This window comes from Tenrec ecaudatus, chromosome 10 (assembly GCF_050624435.1).
Source record: "Tenrec ecaudatus isolate mTenEca1 chromosome 10, mTenEca1.hap1, whole genome shotgun sequence".
Lineage (NCBI taxonomy): Eukaryota > Metazoa > Chordata > Mammalia > Afrosoricida > Tenrecidae > Tenrec > Tenrec ecaudatus.
This window is the reverse complement of record NC_134539.1, coordinates 34,979,208-35,001,094: the sequence shown is the minus strand read 5'-3', so window position 1 is coordinate 35,001,094 and position 21,887 is coordinate 34,979,208. Positions and strand designations below refer to the sequence as shown.

General features: G+C 48.3%; 2 protein-coding genes across 4 annotated transcripts in view; one reads left to right on the top strand and one right to left on the bottom strand.

Moving 5' to 3' along the window:
• DCAF10 (DDB1 and CUL4 associated factor 10) overlaps positions 1-11,389 on the bottom strand; it is a 43,696-nt gene extending 32,307 nt beyond the window's left edge. Inside the window, exon 1 of one of the 2 annotated variants that reach the window (XM_075560180.1) lies at positions 6,220-11,389. In XM_075560180.1, coding sequence (XP_075416295.1) covers positions 6,220-6,716 — 497 coding nt within the window. In that variant the 5' untranslated portion in view covers positions 6,717-11,389. The remainder of the gene's footprint in view (positions 1-6,219) is intronic. The other variant, XM_075560179.1, reaches the window with a different exon arrangement.
• A 4,040-nt stretch (positions 11,390-15,429) lies between these two features.
• EXOSC3 (exosome component 3) lies at positions 15,430-19,990 on the top strand. 2 transcript variants are annotated; one of them, XM_075560182.1, is made up of 4 exons: positions 15,442-15,809; positions 16,583-16,732; positions 18,403-18,554; positions 19,527-19,990. In XM_075560182.1, the coding sequence occupies exons 1-4, from the start codon at positions 15,489-15,491 to the stop codon at positions 19,726-19,728; spliced, it is 825 nt and encodes a 274-aa protein (XP_075416297.1). In that variant the 5' UTR covers positions 15,442-15,488; the 3' UTR covers positions 19,729-19,990. The 2 variants fall into 2 exon arrangements, with proteins under 2 accessions (XP_075416298.1, XP_075416297.1); XM_075560183.1 differs by lacking the exon at positions 18,403-18,554 and having other exon boundaries at positions 15,430-15,809; positions 19,527-19,690.
• The last annotated feature ends 1,897 nt before the right edge of the window (positions 19,991-21,887 follow it).

Below are 21,887 nucleotides of genomic sequence, written 5' to 3'. Positions count from 1 at the left end.
GTATTACATCTTATTATGTATGATTATCTAACAAATATCTAATTGAACCCAGAGGTCCTACCAAAGCTCCATAAAGCCCCCGCCACTGAGTTGATTGACTCACAGGGCGCTAATGGATGGCCTAAAAAGGGCAAAGTAGAACTGCCTCCTGTGGGTTTCTGAAACAGTAACTTTTTATGGGAGTTTCAGAAAGCCTCATCTTTCTACTGCAGAGCGGCTGGTGGTTTTGAACTACTGACTTTGCAGTTAGCAGCTCAATAGATAACCCACTACACCACCAGGGCATGCATTCGAGCTCCATGAACGCATGCCAGTATTATTACATGATTTTGCTCACTACTGTTACCCTTCAATTTGAAACATATCAAATGCTAAACAATTGCTTCCTAAATGAGAGAATGAACAAATGAATGAATGACTGAACTAAGCAATGTAGATTTTACCCTTGATCTTGTATTAACTATATTGTCTCGCTGCATTTTTCTTCATTCTGTCCGACTTCTAGAATCAGAATGCAGCATCAGGAATTGGAGGGAAGCTCATTAACAATCTGTGTCATGTAGCTGATACAAGCATGCCTGGTGAAATTGAAGAGTACTAGAAGCACTTATGAAGATCAAAGACTACAGGCTTCAGTATGGTTTATACCTCAACAGAGAAAACAAAAATCTTTACAAATGGACCAATAAACAACATCATGATAAATGAAGAAAACACTGGAGCTGTCAGGAGTGTTATTTTACTTGAATCTACAATCAACACCTATGGTAAAAGCAGTCAAGAAATCAAGTAACATATTGCAGTGGTCATATCTGCTGTCTGCCCTGCATCTCCCCACTCCCACCCCACCCCCTAAAAAACTCTCAAACTCACTGCCAGGGTGCCAATTCTGACTCATCGCGACCCAATAGCAGGGGAGGGCTGCTAACCACAAGTAGGTTAAAAGCACAAACTGCTTCTCAGGAGAAAGACGAGACTTTCTACTCGGCAGGAACAAGATCAAATCCAGGGATGCACACGGTAGACAACTGGGGAGGAAGTGGCGAAAGGGGGGGAAAAAGAATGAAAATAAGGAAGAAGTGGGTAGCGGGGGCACGGGGCGCTAACCCACCAAGGGGAGGGTACTGTTTATATCTCCACAGGGAAAGAGGGACCAGACTTCAACCCAGAGCCTCAAGGTGTGAATGCAACATTCTGGCATGGGAACCAGTGGAGAGGTCTGGCAGGCTGGCCCCAGTACCAAATACTAAGTGGATGCCTGCCCCTCCCCCCAGAAGAATTTATTTAAAATGACGGCATTGAATCTGCAGCTCCAGGAGAGGGACATATCTGATCGGAGCACATGGGAGCAGATGAAGGGGGAGGAGGAGAGAGTGGAGCACATCCTGGCCCACCAGGCCCTGAGGACGATGACTCCAATTAGAACAGCCAGTCCAGAGAGAGAACATGGCCAGTCCCACTATGAGACATGATGTCCCTCACTGACCCATGGCCCTGCGGGGGACAGCACCGGAGATACAGTGTGGGAATTGCACCTGACCTGATCCCACCACACCGAGGCAAAGCACTGGGGGAGTGCAGCGGAACAGCAAGGGAATGGAGCGGCAAGGTCCCCATGGAATGCTGAAGGTAGATTTAGGGGCCAGGGTGTGGTGCCCCAACAGATTGGACTGGAAAACATCCTAAAGGCCAACAAACAATTCTTGAACTATCTACAAGCTTTTCTTTCTTGTTGTATTTTGTTTTGTTCTTTGTCAGTGATTTGTTGTTGTTCTGTTGCACATTGTTGCTTGATTTTGCTCTGTCTTGTTTTTGTGCATGTTATTATCTCCGCAGGTCTGTCTAAATAAGATAGGCTGGATGAACAAGCTGGAGGAAAAACAACAGGACAGACAGTTCCGGGGGAAATGGGAGAGGGGGAGATGGGGGGTAAGGAAGTGGTGTTAACAAACCCAGGGACAAGAGAACAAGTGATCCAAATTGGTGGTGAGGTGGGTGTGGCAGGCCTGGTAGGGAATGATCAAGGGTAATGTAACAAAGTGGTATTGCTGAAACCCAGGTGGGGACAGAGCATCATAGCAGGACAGGAGGAAAGTCAAGGGAAATAGAAAAAAGAGCTGGGAGGAAAGGGCATTTATAGAGGTCTAGACAAAGACATGTACATATGCAAAAATATATGAGGATGGGGAAATAGATCTATGTGCCTATATTTATAGGTTTAGTATCAAGGTGGTGGAAGGACATTGGGCCTCTACTCAAGTACTCCCTCAATGCATGAATACTTTCTTCTATTAAATTGACATTCTATGATCTTCACCCTCTCAACACAACCACTGAAGACAAAGTGGGTAAATAAGCAAATGTGGTGAAGAAAGCTGATGGTACCTGGCTTTCAAAAGATACAGTGTCTGGGGTCTTAAAGGCTTGAAGATATAGAAGCAGCCATCTAGCTCAGAAACAACAAAGCCCACATGGAAGAACATACCAGCCTGTGTGATCACGTGGTTCTAAAGGGATCAGTTATCAGGCATCAAAGAACAAAAAATCATATCATTGGGTGCACACCTCCAGGAGACGATCGCTGAGGACAAAGGGGTGCAGCATAAACAAATGTGGCGAAGAAAGCTGATGGTGCCCGGTTATCAAGAGATAGCATCTGGGTTCTTAAAGGCTTGAAGGTAAACTAGCTCAGGAGCAGCAAAGCCCACATGGAAGAAGCACACCAGCCTGTGCGATCATGAGGTGTTGAAGGGATCAGGTATAAGGCATCATCAGAACAAAAAAATCTTACCATAGTGAATGAAGGGGGAAAGTGCAGAGTGGAGACCCAAAGCCCATTTGTTGGCCACTGGAGATCCCCTTGCAGAGGGGTCTCGGGGAGGAGATGAGTCAGTCAGGGTGCGATGTAGCACCAATGAAGATTTCCTCTAGTTCCTAAATGCTTCCTCCATCCCCCACCCCCCACTATCATGATCCGAATTTTACCTTGCAAGTCTGGATAGAGCATAGGATGTACATTGGTGCATATGGGAGCTGGAGGCACAGGGAATTCAGAGTGGATGATACCTTCAGGACCAGGAGTGTGAGTGGCGATGCTGGGAGGGTAAAGGGAGAGTGGGTTGCAAAGAGGGAACCGATTACAAGGATCTATATGTGACCTCCTCCTTGGGGGATGGACAACAGAAAAGGGGGTGAAGGGAGACGTGAGACAGGGCAAGATATGACAAAATAATAATTGATAAATTATCAAGGGCTCATGAGGGAGGGGGGAGGGGGGAGGGAGGGGAAAAAAAAGAGGACCTGATGCAAAGGGCTTAAGTGGCGAGCAAATGCTTTGAAAATGAGGGCAATGAATGTACAGATGTGCTTTATACAATTGGTGTATGTATGGATTGTGATAAGAGTTGTATGAGCCCCCAATAAAACACTTATAAATAAATAAAATCTTTTTAAAAATAAATAAATAAAATAAAGTGCGAACGAAAAAAAAAAAAGAGTTACACTCTCCCAAACCCACAGTTCTACTCTCTGTCCTATCAGGTCACTGTGATCTTCTGCCAAAGACCTCTTTAAAGTGTTAGAGAGCAAAGCCAACACTGAGGACTACAGAGCGCCTAACGGAAGGCATGGTATCCTCAATGAACTCCTAGATATGCCAAAGCTTGACAATGGATAAGGAAGCCCAAAGAATTGATGCCTTTGAATTATGGTGTTGATGAAGAACAGTGACTACAACATGAACTGCCAGAAGGAAAAACTCCGACTTGGAACTACAGTAAGAATGTGCCCTGTACATTCCATGACCCTCACCTTCCCAACAAGACTGCTGAAGACAAAATGGGTGCATAAGCAAAAGTGGTGAAGAGAGTGATAGTGCCTGGCTATCAAAAGATATTAGCACCTGGGGTCTTGGTAAAAGGCTTGAAGGTAAACAAACGGCCATCTAGCTGAGAAGCCACAAAGCCCACATAGAAGAAACACATCAGCCTCTGTGATCATGAGGTGTTGATGGGATCAGGTATCAGGCATCAAAGACCCAGAACAAAGAATATCAATGTGAACAAGGGGGAGGGTGGGTGGAGACCCAAAGCCCATCTGTAGACAATTGGACATCCCCTCACAGAAGGGTCACACGGAAGAGATGAGCCAGTCAGGGTGCAGTATAGCAACGATAAAACATGCAACTTTCCTCTAGTTCCTTAATGCTTCCTTCTCCCCACTATCATGACCCCAATTCTACCTTACAAATCTGGCTAGATCAGAGCCTGTATACAGGTACAGCTAAGAGCTGGAAACACGGGGAATTCAGGACAGATAAACCCCTCAGGACCAATAATGAGAGCAGCAACACCAGGAGGGTAAAGGAAAGGTCGGGGGGAGAAAGGATCATAATGATTGACATATAACCCCATCCCAGGAGGATGAACAACAGAAATGTGGATGAAAAGAGACAGCAGTTGGTGTATGACATGACAAAATAATAATTTTCAAATTATCAAGAGTTCATGAGGGAGGAGTAGAAATGAGCTGATAACAAGGGCTCAAGTAAAAAGGAAATGTTTTGAAAATAATGGCAATATATATACAAATGTGCTTGACAAAATGGATGGATGTATGGATTGTGATAATAGCTGTAAGATCCCCCAATAAAATGATTTTAAAAAAAAGAATGTGACCTGGAGAAGTGGACCTCATGCTTGGTAAAGTAGAAGGTCAACAACATGATGGATTGGCACCGTGGCTACAATGGACTCAAACAGAGCAATCATTGTGGGGATGGCTCAGGACTGGGCAGTGTTTCGTTTTGTTGCTGTGAGTTGGAATTGACTGATGGCACCTAACCACAACACCACTTTTGTCTCACAGTGGGACAAATATTGTATATACTTTTCCCCTTTTGACTGCTGTTAAACTACTGTGAAGCCAGCTCGGTCAGAAACTCACAGGGACAATCCTACCCTGTCCCAAAGGGTCACTACGAGTTGGCATGACTATGACTCAATGACAGTGAGAGAAAGTTGTTAAACTTGCCCATGTACTAAAGACATATTTTCAAATATATACTACAAAAATTGTCCACTGTTCACAGTAAATCTAGGCCAAACATGAAAAAAACTGTTTAATCATCAGAGAGAAAAAAATGCTGGTTACCCATTATAGAAGCCTATCTGCATCTGCAGTCAAAAAACACATTGCATTGAGCAAAATCTGCTGCACGAGTGTTGAAAAACAAGGACTTTAATTTGACGACTAAGGTTCACCGGATTCAAGCCATGGTATTTTCAATTGCCTCATATGCATGTGGAAGTTGGACACTGAGTAAGGAAGATTGCGAAGAATTGATTCGTTTGATTGACATGTTGGCAAAGAATATTGAAAGTACCCAAAAGGAGAAAGTACCAAAGATGCCAAACAAACAGCTCTGTCTTGGAGGAAATACAACCAAAATGCTCCTTAGAGGCAAATTTGATGAGACGGTCTCAAGACGTACTTTGGACGTATCAGGAGAGACCAGTCCCTGGAGAAGGACATTAGGCTTGGTAACAGAGGGACAAGATGGAACGACAGTGGCTGCAACCATGAACTCAAACATGACAAGTGTAAGGATGGCGCAGGGCTGGGTGGTGGTGTGTCGTACACAGATGTGAGTCTGCGCAGTCACTTAACAATGGCCATCCAACAGCTTGGGAACCTCACAAAACTCAAAACCAAACCAGTGCCATCGTTTCCATTCGGACTCAGGGCTCCACGATCCTGGATAGGGTTGCACATCTTTATGGGAGCAGATAGTCTTGCTTATCCTACAGCCCCCATCGAGCTTCCTTGGGAACTGCACAACCCCTCTCCCCGCCAAAATCCTGAGATACCAGTCTGCTTTGGGCCCACTTCACCCTTCCTTCGGAGCACGCCAAGCACGTGGCACCGCACCGGGACTTTGCGGGCCAGGATGGACTGACTGGCTGGCAGCAGGTAAGAGGATGGAGGCACGAATTGGAATCGATTCCAAAGGCATTTATAGAGCACCTGCTGGGTGCCAGGCAAGCTGAATGCGTGCTGGCTCGGACAACCTGCTTGTGGCTTTGGGCCTCCTTGGGGCCCGTCAGCAGGCTAATGGAGTAAAGCGCGTGAGGCCTGGCGCGAGGCTCGCGGGCGCGCGCGCGGGCCTAGGGATGGCGGTGCCCCCGCCCCCACCCTAGGCCTCGTCCAGGGCCCACTCACCCGTCAGGGGAATACTCGAGGTTGAAGACCGCGCCGTGGGTCCGGGTGCTGAGGTACACGGAGTCGGCGGGGTGAATGGAGCCGTAGAGGTTCGTCATGGTTCGGAAATTGTCCCGCGCCGGGTCCACGAAAAGCCCGCGGCCCAGGCTGCGCTCTCGCAGCCACCCGAACAGCCGGGCACCGGGGGCCCCGCTGAAGCCCGGCCCGCCTCGGCCCCCGGCCCTGCCGTCCGGCCCCGGCTGCTGGCGCGGCGGGGAGGACGGCGACGGCTCTCCCGGGCCCCGGGCTGCCGGAGGCTCGGCGGCGGTCTCGCCGGCTCGCAGGGCCGGGGGCGGTGAGGGGGCGCCGGGGCGGCCGGGGCTGCGGGCCGGCGGCGGGGGAAGGGCCGCGCCAGCCGCGGGCGGGGACGGGGGCAGGTCGGCGGTGGCCGCCGGCTCCTCAGCCCCGGCTCCGGCCGCCTCGTCCCCAACGGGGCTGCAGGGCCCAAAGGGAAACATGACCAGCGCCCCCGCCCCCTGCTCCGGGCCGCTGCCCGCCAGCAGACACCTCAGCGCGCCCGCTCCAGCGGCCACTTCCGGCGTGCGGAGACCTAATCCTGCCGGCTGGGAAACTCGCGCCACACCTCGGCCACCGCCCGCGGGGGACCAGGATTGCGGGGACACCGCCCGGCCGGCGGGGCCGTGAGGGAAACGCGTGCCTCGGTGGGCTCCGGATGCTCGGTTACAATTACAGCAGTGTTAGCCTCTGGGCGAATCGGGCAGTTGCAGTGGCAGCGAGGGCCTGTGCTGTAGGAGGCTGTGTTCGAGGACGATCCGTGGCCCCCACTTTACACTAAAGATGCGAGCATATGTGCAGGTCACACACAGCAAGTGGCAAGGCCGACTGAACCTGGGAGTTGCACAGGCTCAGAACCGTTGCACTAAAACGCCCTGACCTGTTCAGTGTCTGGACTTGGGGGGCCTTTTAGGGCTCCTACGTAACTCTTTTAACTCCTAGCTACTGCCCTACTACCCCAAGACTGTATCAAGGCCCAAGTCTTCTTTCCTCTCTCGAAGGAGGGGCGCATATCCATGCAGGAAGCATGGAAGCAAGCTGGAGCTGTGACTCAGGCCAGAGGCGCTCTGGCTTCTAACTTTAGATGAGGCTTGCTCCACTGCCGCGCGGGGAAATGCCTAGCACTCGCTTGCAGAGATGGTTAACAGGAGCGGCAGGGTTTCTTGACTCAAGGAAGCTGAGTCCTGGATAACGGGAAGCCTGAGGTATACGGAGAAGCAGATATAAAAAGGGACAACTCAACTCCTGGGACTTGCTGGAGTTGTAGAAAGTGACAGTGAAGTCAGAAAGGGTGGAGTCAGAAAGAGACTTGTTTTGTTTTTTTTTACTTAAGTCCAAGTGGCTTCACTGGGAATGTGTAGTAAACCAGAAGAATGAATACTCATTCTTTAAGAATTCTTAAAAAGAAAAAAGAATTCTTCCCCAAACTAACAAAGCGAATACAGTACACCCAACTAATTCTCTGAAGCCAGTATTATCCTGATACCAAAAACAAAAGGCATCACAAGAAAAGTATTCTGATGAACACCGACTTGAAAGTCCTCCACAGAGGACTAGCCAAGCAATCCAGCAACAAATTAGACTCCGACCTGCGGGGTCGGCATTTGAAACCACCAGCAGCTCTGCACGAGAGACTGGGCTTTCTCCGCCTGCAAACAGCTCCGGTCTCCCACACCCACAGAGACCACTAGGACTGAGCAGTGACTCCACAGCAGTGAGTTTGGTTTTATACCACAACCAAGTGGCATTTATCCCAGGCATGTAGGTTTGGTTCATCATCTGAAAAGAAAATCCTGATCGCAGTAGGTATAAAAAATAAAAGAAAATGTAACACCCTTTCATGATAAAACCACTGAAAAAACTAGGAATAAAATAAACTTCCTGAGGCTTAGAGGGTAATCTTGAAAAACCCACAGCTAAGTTATACTTAATGGTGGAAGGTTGAAAGACTGGACTTAATTACTGTCCCTGGTAATTACTGACTCAACTTAATTACTGTCCCTTACATGCTTCATGAAACCGTGTGCCAGCTATCAATTTATTGCCTCTGGGCTCCAAATTAAGGAGCCTTGGTGGCATAGTGGATTATGCATTGGGCTGCTAACCACAAGGTCTGCAGTCTGAATCCACCAGCAGCTCTGTAGGGCAAAGTCAAGGCTTTCTGCTGCTCAAAAATATTTACAGCTTCGGAGATCCAGAGAGACAGGTTGAGTGTGCCCCTAGGGTGACTCTGAGTCAGAACTGATGCGATGGCAGTGAGTTTGAGTTTAGAGGCTCTAAACTGATCGTTCACCACTTGGTCTGAGAAAATAAGATCTGAGCCTTTTAAGTATTTTTCCTCTGCCAGCTGTCATAATGCCAAGTTCTGTTGGGAGGAGGCCTGCAAAATGAAGAAACACTGCAGGAGGAATGGGCTTTACTTCCAGGTCCAAATATGGCCACTGCCACATTCCTGCAATGCAGTGGACTCTGCATTATGTGGCTCTTGCTTTGCTTGGTGCCCAGAAGTAGTAACAAGGGGCCAGCAGTTTTCTTTAGCACCCCATTGGGCAGTTTTTTAAGAGTCTTCCAGAAGGTACTGCTCCAGGAATAGCACCCTACAAAAGGCAGCAAGTTCTAGAGAGCAGATTTACAGCAATTTCAACTGGCACCACTTTCCACTACATTTCTGCCATCTAGTAAGCCATGGCCACGCTCACTCCATCAATTTCCCAATCTGCCTGAGCTGCTGAGGGGACAGACTCTTAGGGGACTGCATCCCACACTAAGGATAGGGCTATTCATTACAGTTGCATCATCTGTCTTTTTTTTAGTCTCTTTTTACTTCTCACTAGCCAATCACTTATTATTCCAATACCCTCTTATAGTTCATTCTTTATATTGAACTAGTCCTGTTCAAGTTACTCTGAGCATATGCACAGCCCCCCATCGGAGCCCAATGCATTCAGTCTGGATTTGGGGGTGGGTGAATCTGTGCTGTTGCACTGATGATCCTGCAGCTTGTTGTACAGATTCATAAAGTTGTTGATCTGGCCCAGGGAATTTTTCGTCTACTTTGGTATCTCTGGAATTACAGTAGGCGAATATTCTTGTATGCTTAGTCATCTCTGTTAGAGCTCCGAAACATTTTGTTATCCTCCAGGAAGTTGGAGGCGTCCTGGTGGTGTAGTGATTTCGCATTGGGCTGCTAACCACAAGGTCTGAAGTTTGAAAACACCAGCAGCTCCGCTGGAGAAAAGACCATGCTTCTATGTCCATAAAGTTACCGTCTCGGAAACTCACAGAAGCAGTTCTACTCTGTCCTACAGAGGCACTAGGAGTCGACATCGACTCGATCACACTGAGTTTGGCTTTTGGAGGAAGTTGAGGTTTTTCTCAGACAATTTCCGGGCAGAACTTACTTTCCTCTGCAGGCGATAGGGGAAAACTAGGAGCATTTGGGAGCAAAGACCGTGGGCGGGGTTATTAAGATAGGTAGTAGGCTTTGGGAGGAAGGATGACAGTGGAAGCATGAATAAGGGTGGTCATTCAGAAGCTGTGACAAGGTCTGACCTGTGGCTAAGGCACTGGAAAAGAGAGACCCGTTTCTTGGGAATTTAACAGAGCATTCCCTGATGTAGCTTGGGAATTGAGTTTGGCTAACAAAACAAATCCGCTTCTGCTATTGTTAGGAGTCAAAGAAGAAATGTCTGACTGGGTCATACACAAGAGCTCATGCTGTTCTGTCCTCCATCTCTACCCTTTCTCCCTCCCCTTACAGGTAGGTACTGTTATCATTTTATCCATGAGCAAATTAAGGCACAAATAAGTTCAATGGATACAGAATCTATTCCATGTTATTCCTAGGCAAGTAAAGAATGTACAATTTGGTGGAATTTTAAATTCTATCTGCTTCCCTACTGTTTTATTTTTCAAGGTTTTTAATTATTTTAATTGGTCATGTATGGTATAAAGTGACTACCAAAGTAACATGATACCCCAATAAGAAATTAGAGTCAATATGAACTAGAAAGTTGTTCTATGTAGTTTTAAGTAACTCCAATTGGTTTTATATTGTGACATACACCAGGCCCAAACTTAATGTCATTTCAAATAAGAAAAAAAATTCTTAGCTTATAAAGGAATGTAGTTCACCTGGGAGTTTGGGAACCAAACGATATTTTATGGAATTCCTAACACAGAATAGTAGTATTTGGTACTAATATTTGGTATGAAGAAAAATGTGTTATTTTCTCCCATAAATCCTGTTTAAGAAGTTATGCTTTTCACAAGAAAGAAAGAGTTCTAAAACTGTTTGTAGTGATGATTGTGTAACTTTTCTTGATGTGACTGAACTATTCAATTGTATGATATGAATTATACGCCAATAAAACTTTTCATGAAAAATTATTTAAAAATCTGTACATTTGTAGAGGAGTAACAGTAAGCATCTATGTTTTGGGATTAAATTCTATATTTGAATAACAATATTAAGCATGGATTCTTTTACGGTATGTTTTTGTATCTAAATCTCTCACTACATATTTCATTTGTAATTTTTAGAAACCAAAAATTAAACAAACTTTTAAATTTCACTCAAAAATAACCTCTGCTGGGCCAACAACCCCACCCCGAGAAAGTCAAGCTCAAAGCTATCCAGTGGATTCGGAGTCACAGCCAGCGACCCTGTACAAACAGTGGAACTGCCTCTGTGGGTTTCTGAGGATGGAAATCATGAAATCATGAATAGAACAGAAAGCCTCATCTTTTTACCATAAGTAGTTGGCGGGTTTCAACGGCCTGTTTTATTTTATGTTTTTATGGTGGTCATTTTCTGAATATTGATGGATCAATAGTTTAATTTTCTCCCATATTTTCTATAATGAACTTGTATCACTTTTATAATAAGGGCAAAAATGTTTTGCAAAAATTCCATAAATTCTCTGAGTACACCAAGTCCCAACTATGTACAATTATTCATTTTTATCTTATCAACCGCCTGGTGTGGTGAGGCAGATAACGCAGCCACAATGCCAGGAGATCTGAAGATAAGCGCTCCCCCTGCAGCGCCCTCGGGCTGGACTTGCAGGAGGCTCTGGGCAAACTGGCTGGCTTTGTCTGCAGCAGCCCTTGAACTCGAACTCGCCGAGGCCCAGAGCAGATGGCCAACCAGTGCCGCTCACTGACTGGAAGCACAAAAGCGAAACGCCCGCCTCGCCGGTCAACAAAGGAAAGCAGCCCAGAGGCCACGATTCCCACTTCCAGAGCGGCACAGCGTCCTCCGCGAGGCCGCCCGCCCGGGAAGGGACCGGAAGGCCGCCATGGCCTTCCGCCATGACAGTCGGCGGTCCCTCTGCCCGCTCGCCCCCAGCACTGGGAGAGTGAGGAGCGGCACCCCGGAGTTCACGGCCGCACGCACGCACGCACGCACGCGGGCTCCGCTGCTGCAGCGCCCGCCCGGGCGAGGGCCCATGGCCGACACTCGCACGCGCCGTGGGCAGCGTGGCTTCGCCACCGGAAGGGCCACCGGCCGCGCGGGCTTCCCGCATTCTTCCCACCACGCGGCCACTTTACCACGAAACTGGCAGGGCGCGCCGAGGCCCGCGAAAACTTTGTAACCGCGACGCCACGGCTCCCACCAGGCTCCGTCCCCGGAGTTGCGGGCGGAGTGTGAACTGAGTTCCACACGCGCCTTCGTGGCCTCAAATTCCCACCTCCACGGAGCGGATAGCCGAATCCTGGGGACCTGTGTCCACGGGGTCTCACGGATTCCAGAATCTTGGGGGTGCGGCCCGCGCGCCCACTCACCGGAGCCAGAGGCCGCGAGGCAGCGAAGCGCGGACCGACGTGGCAGTGGACTTCTACGTGGCGGTTCTCGGTGGAGTGGCCGGCGCCGTCCTCCGGGCGCCACGCCCCCTCCGGGGCCGCCCCTCGGGGTGCGCTGGGTGGGCGTCGCCAGGAGGCGATGATGGCCCGCCCCCTCGGCCCTCGCTTCCAGCCTCTGCAGGACCTCAGCAGCTGCTTCTCCGTGCTTGGGAAGGAGCCAGACTGCCCAAGGGTGGTCTCACGGGAAAGTGGACCTGGAAGGAGTGCCTCGGGAAGGCTTAGGCCGATTTCCCTCCAGACGCCCACTACCTGCGTAGGGTGCAGAAGGGACTTGGACGGGCTCTTGTCTCCCAGGCCTTCCTGGGGTCATTTGTGCATCCTCCGGAAATGGTTTTGGGCCAGCCAGGATTGAGCTTGGCTTGATCACTATGTATCTGCTGGTTCTAGCCCTTCGTGAGGCAGGAGGAGAAAACCCGTATAGGCACCATTTTTCTCCCAGGAGCGTGGCCTAATCCTGCCAGGAAAACGAATCAAGAACATTTATTACCACAATCAGACTGCTACACAAAAGTTGATTTTCTGTCGCCCTTCCATGACATCGGGTGGCCTATTGTTAATGCAATCGGCTGCTAACCACAAGGTCAGCGGTTCAAAACTACCAACCACCCTGTGGGAGAAAGATGAGGTTTTCTACTCTCTTAAAGAATTACGTCTCTGAAACCTACAGGGGCAGTTCCACCCTGCTCCAAAGGGTCACCGTGTGGTGGAATCAACTCGAAGGCAGGGAAGAAAGCTCACCAGCATCTCACCAAATGTTAGGTGGCAAGTTAAAGAAACAGTGCTTAGACTTTTTAAAGTTCACTTTGAAGTAGGTGCCTCGGAAAGATGCGCAGAAGAAATAGGGCCAAGTAAAATCTACCCCCTCACGCCTGTATTTAGACCTCTATAAATGCCCTCTGCCTCCTAGTTATTTCCTCTTATTTACTTTTACTTTCCTCTTGTCCTACCATCATGCTCAGCTTTCATTTGGATTTTGTAATTCCTCTGGGTTACATTGCCCTTGATCAAGCCCTACCAGGCCTCCTACACCCTCGTCATTGATTTTGGATCACTTGTTGCTTCCTTGTCCCTGGGCTTGTTAACACCCACTTCCTTTCCCCCACCTCCCCCTCTCCCATGTGCCCCTGGAACTGTCAATCCTGTTGTTTTCTCCTCCAGATTGTTTATCCAGTCTACCTTATCTAGATAAACCTGCAGATAATAATATGCACAAAAAACAAGACAGAGCAAAACAAAGCAACAAAAGAATTCAGGCATGTACATATGTAAATTTACATATATATGATGATGGGGAAATAGATCTATGTGCATATATTTATAGGTTTAGTGTTAAGGTAGCAGATGGACATTGGGCCTCTACTCAAGTACTCTCTCAATGCAAGAATACTTTGTTCTATTAAACAGGCATTCCATGATCCTTACCTTCCCGACATGATTGTTGAAGACAAAGCAGGTACATAAGCAAATGTGAAGAAAGCTAATGGTTGCCAGGCTACCAAAAGATACAGCATCTGGGGTCTTAAAAGGCTTGAATATAAACAAGAGGCAATCTCACTGAGAAGCAACAAAGCCCACATGGAAGAAGCACACTAGCCTGTGTGATCACAAGGTGTTGATGGATCAGGTATTAGGCATCAAAGAACAAAAAATCCTATAATTGTGAATGATGGGGAGTGTGGAGTTGGGACCTAAAGCCCATCTGTAGGCAATTGGACATGCCATCCCAGAAGCGTCGTGGGGAGGAGACGAGCCAGTCAGGATGAAACATACATGATGAAACATACATCTTTCCTCTAGTTCTTAAATGCTTCCTCCCCCCCAACTATCATGATTCCAATTCCACCTTACAATTCCACCTTGACCAGAGGATGTACACTGGTACAGATAAGAACCAGAAACACAGGGAATCCAGGACAGATAAATCCCTCGGGACCAATAGTGAGAGTAGGGATACCAGGAGGGGAAGGAGAAGGTGGGGTAAAGGGGGAGGAAGCAATCACAAGGATCTACATATAACCCCCTCCCTGGGGACAGACAGAAAAGTGGGCGAGGGGAGATGTCAGACAGTGTAAGACATGACAAAATAACTAGTTTATAAATGTTCAAGGGTTCACGAGGGAGGGTGGGGGAAATGAGCTGATACAAAGGGCTCAAGTAGAAAGCAAATGTTTTGAGAATGATGATGGCAACAAATGTACAAATGTGCTTGACACAATTGATGTATGTATGAATTATGCTAAGTGTTGTACTAGCCCCAACAGAATGATTTAAAAAAACCCACCCCTCAGCCATGCCCATGGAATCCCCAGGTCCTCTCACCACTGCTGGGAAGTCTGACCAAGTAGTCATTGGAGGTGCCAAGTGATGGGGAAAACCAGTGATTCCGAGAGCGGAGACCCAGAAGCAATATGGACTGTAACCAGCTGCTACACACCTGCACAACCCAAATCGCCAAGATGACTTCACAGTGGTCATTGATTTCCCCACTCCCTATCAGGGTAGTTCACAATTAATGAAAATGTGCATCGGTGTGTGGTGTGGTCTGACTAGTAATTTCACTTTCGTTTAATTAAAAAAAGTTAACTGGCAATTTAGTGTAGGCTTTAACATGACCGAGCACAGTTTTCTATCTAGCAATTCAGGCACATGCATCTCTGGCGTTTCCTCCTTCAACCATCACTTATCCATCCCTGGGTTTCTGGTTTCCATTCTTATTTCCTAACCCTTCTGAACATTGTCCTTTTGAGCTTAAGTGGAAGTCGAAGAATACATTCATTCACCTGCACCTATTTCATGTCGGACCCTTGGCTACAAAAAATCACAGCAAGGGTTGACTGCCTCGCTTGAGACAAATGGGTAAAGCCCAGGAGGGTTTATCGTTTTTAATTATTGACTTTTTATTCTAGGTGGTATCCAGAGTGTGAATAAGCCCCTTCCCGGCCACACCCAAAAAGGTTTTCGTTTAAAGAGAATGCCGCCGTCCTAGAGAAGGAAAGGTGGGCCTACCCAACGACCAAGCCCGCTCACTTCCCACGAGTCCACACTAGCGTACATCTGGCTTCCCACGGTGCGACCCGCCACGAGGCTCGCGGCCCAGTGACCCGGAAGCGAACGCACCGCGGTCCAATCAGGCTAAGCGTGTCACGTACCCGCCCGCCACACCGGCGACCAACCCGAAACGCCACCGCAGGCGCCGCGGGGGGTCCGCGCGCTCGCAGCAATTGGGCTCCGCAGAAGTGACGTCTCCGCGACGGCAGTGCCGGAAACGGAAAGCGCTGTGCCCGCTGGCGATTGGACACGAGGCCGGAAATGGGAGCCCGGGCCGGAATCGGTGTCCGGTGGCGCCCGCGATGGCGGAAGCGGCGGCTGTCGGGGCAGAATCGCTCGCAAGCGGCCAGGCCCGGGCGGCGCGCGCCGTGCTGGGTCAGCTGGTGCTCCCGGGAGAGGAGCTGCTGCTGCCGGAGCACGAGGACGCCGAAGGCCCCGGCGGCGCCGGGGAACGCCCGCTGCGCCTGAGCCCCGCGCCGCGCTCGCGCGTGCGCGTCGTGTGCGGCCCGGGCTTGCGGCGCTGCGGGGAGCGTCTCCTGGTCACCAAGTGCGGCCGCCTTCGCCACAAGGAGCCCGGCGGCGGCGGCGGCGGCGTTTACTGGGTGGACTCGCAGCAGAAGCGGGTGAGCTGGAGGGGCGGCAACCAGAGTGGTACATCTGTTCTGGGAGACTTCCGGGAGCATCATCTGTTCTGCGAATATTGCCCGCCTCATCTCCGTCTCCCACCTTTGTCTTTAGCAATCCTGACCGGGAACGCGGCTTGAGCAGGGCGACCAGGGGAGAAAGGCGGGGGTGGGGGGGGGGGAACCTTAGGATATGCCAAGGGAGATGAGGATGGTGACACTTGGGCATTGTCCCCAAAGTCAGGGGCTGACAAACTTTTTCTTTGAGGCCCTAGAGGAAGAACTCGACTCAGTCCGTGTCACAAGGAGTTTAACACTTTCCCTGCAACAAGAAGTTTCTTATGAGCAGACTTGTCAAGCAGTGAATGAGATGGGCGTCCTTGGTTGTAGGGAACCGTGCGGCGCTGGGCAGCTGGGCAAACACAAGCCAGAGACTTTCTGGGGAGGAAGCTGAAGAGGGTATTCAGGAAGGGTGGATAACGGGAATTAAAGCACTTTCTAAACACCTCTAATGATGACCATAATAAATTCACTACTAAGGAGCCCTGGTGATGCAGTAGGCTTGGTGTTGGACCTCAAAGCCTGCGGTTCAAACCTACAAGCTGTTCTTCGGGAGAAAGATGAGGCTCTCCACACCCATAAATATTTAAGGAGTCTTAACCTTCCCTTGCAGTGTTACTGTCACTTGACATCTACTAGATGGCAGTGGATTAGTTTTAAAAATTGCTGGAATTCATTGTAATCTGTACTGCTCTCATTGTTTGCTTTTTTAGTATGTCCCAGTGAAAGGAGACCACGTCATCGGCATAGTGACCGCCAAATCTGGTGATACATTCAAAGTTGATGTTGGAGGGAGTGAGCCAGCTTCTTTGTCTTACTTGGCCTTTGAAGGTGCTACTAAAAGAAACAGACCAAATGTGCAGGTAATGAGGGGGACCTTTGGTTTCAAAAGTCTGGGGTGAGGGGAGAAAAATTCATTACTTAGAATGTGAAAATATCTGGAAAGTGGCTGAATTGTGTCCAAAGAGCATGTCCTTGATCACTCAGGCCCCAAGAGGTCCTTCGGGAGCTTCAGCTCCTGGGGTAGACAGACCATGGGTGCGTTCTTTGTTTGTACCATTAGTTCTTCGGGGCTACTGCATGACTGAGTTGAAAGGTTCTATCTGTTTTCTTCACTATCATGGGCACTGGCCAAGGAAGTCAGTTGAACGACAAAGGATGGAAAAGTGGCACATTGCCTTATCCCTTCATCCATCCTGGTGGTTGGCCCTGGGACTGACATCCCACAGTGCAGGCCGAGTCTTCTTGCCTATACAACCCAGAAGTTGAGTGGTTTCTTTGAACCTTCTAACTTAACTGGTATGTTAACCATTTTTCTTCATGCCCGTTCCTGTATCTCCACTGTGCAAATTCAGGCTTGGCTACCCTTGACTAGACTTGATCATGACTTCATTGGCATCCTGTCTCACCCTCTGGTCTCTCCATCCAGACTTTTCAGAGCTGATATCCTCACCTACTTCCTTTCTCAAAACAAAGTGGTTCTTCAGAGCCTCAGGAGTCCTTAGCATAACACTCAGGGGTCTTGCCTCATGCATAATCATCTCCTCCTTACGACCATGCTTGAATCACATCAAACTCTTAACAGCCCCTCGCACATACGTAATCCCTGCAGCCCTGTGCCTTTGCTCACTCTGTAGCCTCTTCTCTCTTGTGGACCATATACTCATTCTTCGAAACCACGGTGGGTACTTCCACCCAGTAAAGCGCCACACACACACACACACACACCCCGTCATGAATCACTTTATTTGAACTCTTTAATAGCACGTCATCGATTCAGCCTTGAATCAAGTGTTTTTGTACAAATGTACATCCATGCTGCCACCAAGAGCGAAGCGCCTGAAGGGCAGTGAGTGTACTGTTTATCTGGAGTTCTCCTTGTTGGTGCTTCCTTGAGTAAAGTGACCACGTTCACTTGGTTTCCTCGGTTCCATCATTTTGAAGTTCAGCTGTGTGGAGTTTTTAAAGTAAACTTTGCATGGAGAAATAATCAAGGGCTTACCCTGACCCTAGCTATTTTGCTAGGTTAACTTGCATACCAGGAGTTCCTTCCTCTAGCCATGTCTCCTGCACCCTCTAGGGCAGCGGGATCTGATAGAACCCCGTCACTCTGCTAATTCTCTATGTTTGCATTGACCAGTATAGTACTCGCATGTGGTTGTGGAGGTCTTAAATGTAGCTGCTGATTGAATGGAGGAACTGAATTACATTTTAATTAGGTTTGATTTTTATTTAAACTTGTCTCAGTGCCCGCAGGTAGCTAGCAGTTACCATAACGAACGGTACCATTCTCTGGCCATGAGATGCCTCCACTCTGAGGATTTTCTAGTGGGGAAAGGGTAGGGGTACATGTGTTACTTTATCCTCTTTTGAAGAATCAACTCCAAAGGGGCTGGATTCCGAAGTATAGTTAACACCCTCAGCCACAGAACTGCCGGTGGGCAATCTTGCTCCCAGTGGGGAAACACTGGATAACCTGACCGTAGAATGGCTGCCCAAGGTGAAATAAACAGTTTTTAAATGATCGTTGCAGGTTGGAGATCTCATCTATGGCCAGTTTGTGGTTGCTAACAAAGATATGGAACCAGAGATGGTCTGTATTGACAGCTGTGGACGAGCCAACGGAATGGGTGTGATTGGACAGGACGGCCTGCTTTTTAAAGTGACTTTGGGCTTAATTAGAAAGTAAGTCCTGATGCCTGCTGACGTGCTTAGCTCCTTTTACAATGATAATGTCTTGGACACCTGGCTAGGCTGTGGGGTTTCTTAGCAAGGGCTGACTTTCTCAGCCTCAAAGTGAAAAGTTGACCTTCCCCGAACTTTGAAATAATTGGCGTGAAGACGCAGTTTAGAAATGAATAGAATGACCAAATTTCTCTGATACTAGGCTCAGGTGCAGCCTCAATGTCAGTGTTTCCCCTAGTCAGGTTCTCTTTACCTGCCCAACAGAACCAAAGCAAACTCACTGTCATGAGTCAGTTCTGACTCAGCAACCCTACAGGTCAGGGTAGAAATGTCCCTGTGGGTTTCGAGACTAAGTAACTATGAGAGAAGAGGCCTTGTGCATTGTTTGGTGTTTTCGAACTGTCGACCTTGAGGTTAGCAATCCAACATAGAAACCACTATGCCACCGCACTCCTCTACATACCTAAAGCTGGGCCATATTAAAAAGCTTTACTCCCAGAGCCACTGGAAGTTCAGACCCCCTGTTGTACATCTCTTCTGACTACAGATTTGCAGATGTGAGGGACAGAATTAGAAGAGCGTGTTAGCTAAGCAGCATCCTTGTGCTTGCAAAGCACTTACCCCAGGTATTCCCAGGCATCTCAGCAGTCTCAAATTAAGGTTCTAAAGCTTAGAGTTAGTGTTCTGCCATTTATGGAAAGGGCTCTTCTCTCTTTTGCAGCGCTGATGGAGGTGAATGACTTAGCTCTGGTTTCTCTTGGGACGGGCCTCCATTGTGACCTCTGGTGCATTGGCAAACAGGAAACTTCTTGAAGGAGGCAGCAAGTCTAGTTGCACGCTTTTGTTCTTGGACCATTGTCACGGGGCTTTGAGTAACTATAAAGCTGCCCAGATAAGGCGTCCCTTCTACGAAAGAGTAGGAACTTACCCTACCCTTAATGACAATTTCATTTTCTTCCTCTTCCTCACCAGGCTCCTGGCTCCAGACTGTGAGATCATACAGGAAGTGGGAAAACTCTATCCTCTAGAGATAGTGTTTGGAATGAATGGAAGGATATGGGTGAAGGCAAGAACAATTCAGCAGACTTTAATTTTGGCAAACATTTTTGAAGCTTGTGAACACATGACCCCAGAACAGAGAAGACAGATCTTCTCGAGGCTGGCGGAAAGCTGATGGATGGAGACTTGTCCGTGTGTCAGTGGAGCCAAGGGACTGGATTTCCATGAGAAAACTTTTCAGGTGAACCTCTCCCCACCAACTCTTCAGATGGCAACTTGAAGGCGGTCTATCTTGTATAATAAAGTATTTTTGTATAAGACTCACTGGTTTTCATATGCACAATTGCCAGTGAGAAAGTCTTAAATTATATAATGATGCTGTATTTTTTTTGTTGTTCTTTCCAGTAAATTTAATATTAAAATGTCATCTCCTGGTCTGTTTGTTAACTCCCTAGGTCTTGCTAGAGTGCAGCCTTGATCAGAATCTGGAAGTCCACATTAAAGCCACTGTTCTGAAAGTGACAGTGCACACATTCAAAGTGCTTGCTAACACAAACTCAGGAGGCACATGGGATTTTATTCTCATGGTAAAGGACAGCTTGGGCCAGATTTTATTTTGTTAAAACCCTTTTTCTAGAAACCAAACTACCTAACTGCTTAGATTTTGAGCCCAAGGGGAAAAGGTAATGATAAGAGAAGGAGAGGAAATTCTTTCATACTATTTGGTATTTTATGCCAGGCCCTTGAGGACGAAGATGGAAACTGGCAGATAGCCCAGGTCACTGGTTCTGGGTTCGTTGGTTGCTATGATAGCTTGAGCATCAGACCCTCCTTAAAGCCCGTCGATAAGAAGTCCCTGTGGGATAGCAGAGATGATAAAATTCAATGTTGGTCAAGGCCGGCGGCTTTATGTATTCCTAAAAATGTCCTTTGTAAGAGCATTGACTCGTTGATCCAAGCTCCTGAATTGTGAAGGAGGGAACTGAAGTTGCCCGTTGATTCTTTTATGCGAGAGGAAATGAACTGAATTTACTCCTGTGAACTGGCAAGAGCCACACAACACTAGGACACCAGAAAGGGGATCAGATTGATGTGATAGGCTACCGAACATGAATGCACTGTTACTTTCTAGTTCGGGTTTTATCGGGACTGCGTTTTCCCTTTTCAATTTGACCCGAGTCATTCAATGGATATTTGGAATCTATGAGGCTTAGAAAGCTATGAAGTTCCCCCCACCCGTGAATTGTCCTATTAGGATTCTACCAATGGGAAGGGAGAGAAACCCCCATGAGTGGATGGGGGGAGAAGGGGGGTATCCGCAGGTAGGAACATAAGTGCTTTGGGCATTCCAGGTAGGGATGGAACAGGGCAGGCTGACTGCAGAGTATACAGACGGAGGGAGGACCAGGGAATCGAGATGGTCAGATGGGGTGGGGGAAAGTTATATGTAGGTTTATGCCAGTTTAGTGAAATTAAACTTGTAACATTTTTCTCTAAAGAATAGGTCTTCCACAAATAGGTACGTGGACAGAGGAACACACCTGAAGCTGAGGGAGCCTTAGGATGTATTAAGTAAACCTCGAGTCGATCTATCTGGGTGCTTCTGTAGGTCGTGCCACCAAAGCCTAAAACATGGTCCCTGAAAATAGCTTACCATCAGAGTGACTACCCAAGGTGTCAACTAACTGTAAATGCCACCTGCCCTGCTCTTTAGTCACGGCACCTTTCCCACTAATCCTGGCATTGATGCCCAAGACTGCTCTGGTCATCCACTGTAAATCAGGTGGCACTTGAAATCTGTGGTGCTTTTGCTTCTGGTCTTTTCAGTGGGTGTAGGTACAGTGTGCACATAGATTTATGTACACAATGTTGATAAGGTGGGTTTGGGATTATGAATAAACCAAACTTATGTGGCGCTGTGGAAAGCTTTGGACTACTAATCAAAAAGTCAGTGGTTCAAACCCATTAGCTACACCACAGGAGAAGGATGAGGCTGGCTACTTAGCTACAGACTGACAGTCTTAGAAGTCCTCTAAGGATCGGTGTGCCAGAACCGGCTACGTGGCAGTTCTGTTTTGTTGTAAGGAAAACTGTCTCGGGAAGAGGCTGGATACCCCCACCTACCTCTGTGTGCTGTGCGAGGCCGCCCCAGCCTCCTCAGGAGGACAGCTGGTCCGGAAGCCCTAACCTCTGATCTGGTTATCAGGAAGTGAACCCAGGCCGAGTGAGAGAAGGGCAAACTGAGGGGCCCTCTGGGGGCTGAGGCTCCAGCCACAGAGGAATCTGAGAGTTGGAGCCAGGAAGAGTGGAGAGGAAGCACGCTCTGCCCCCGCT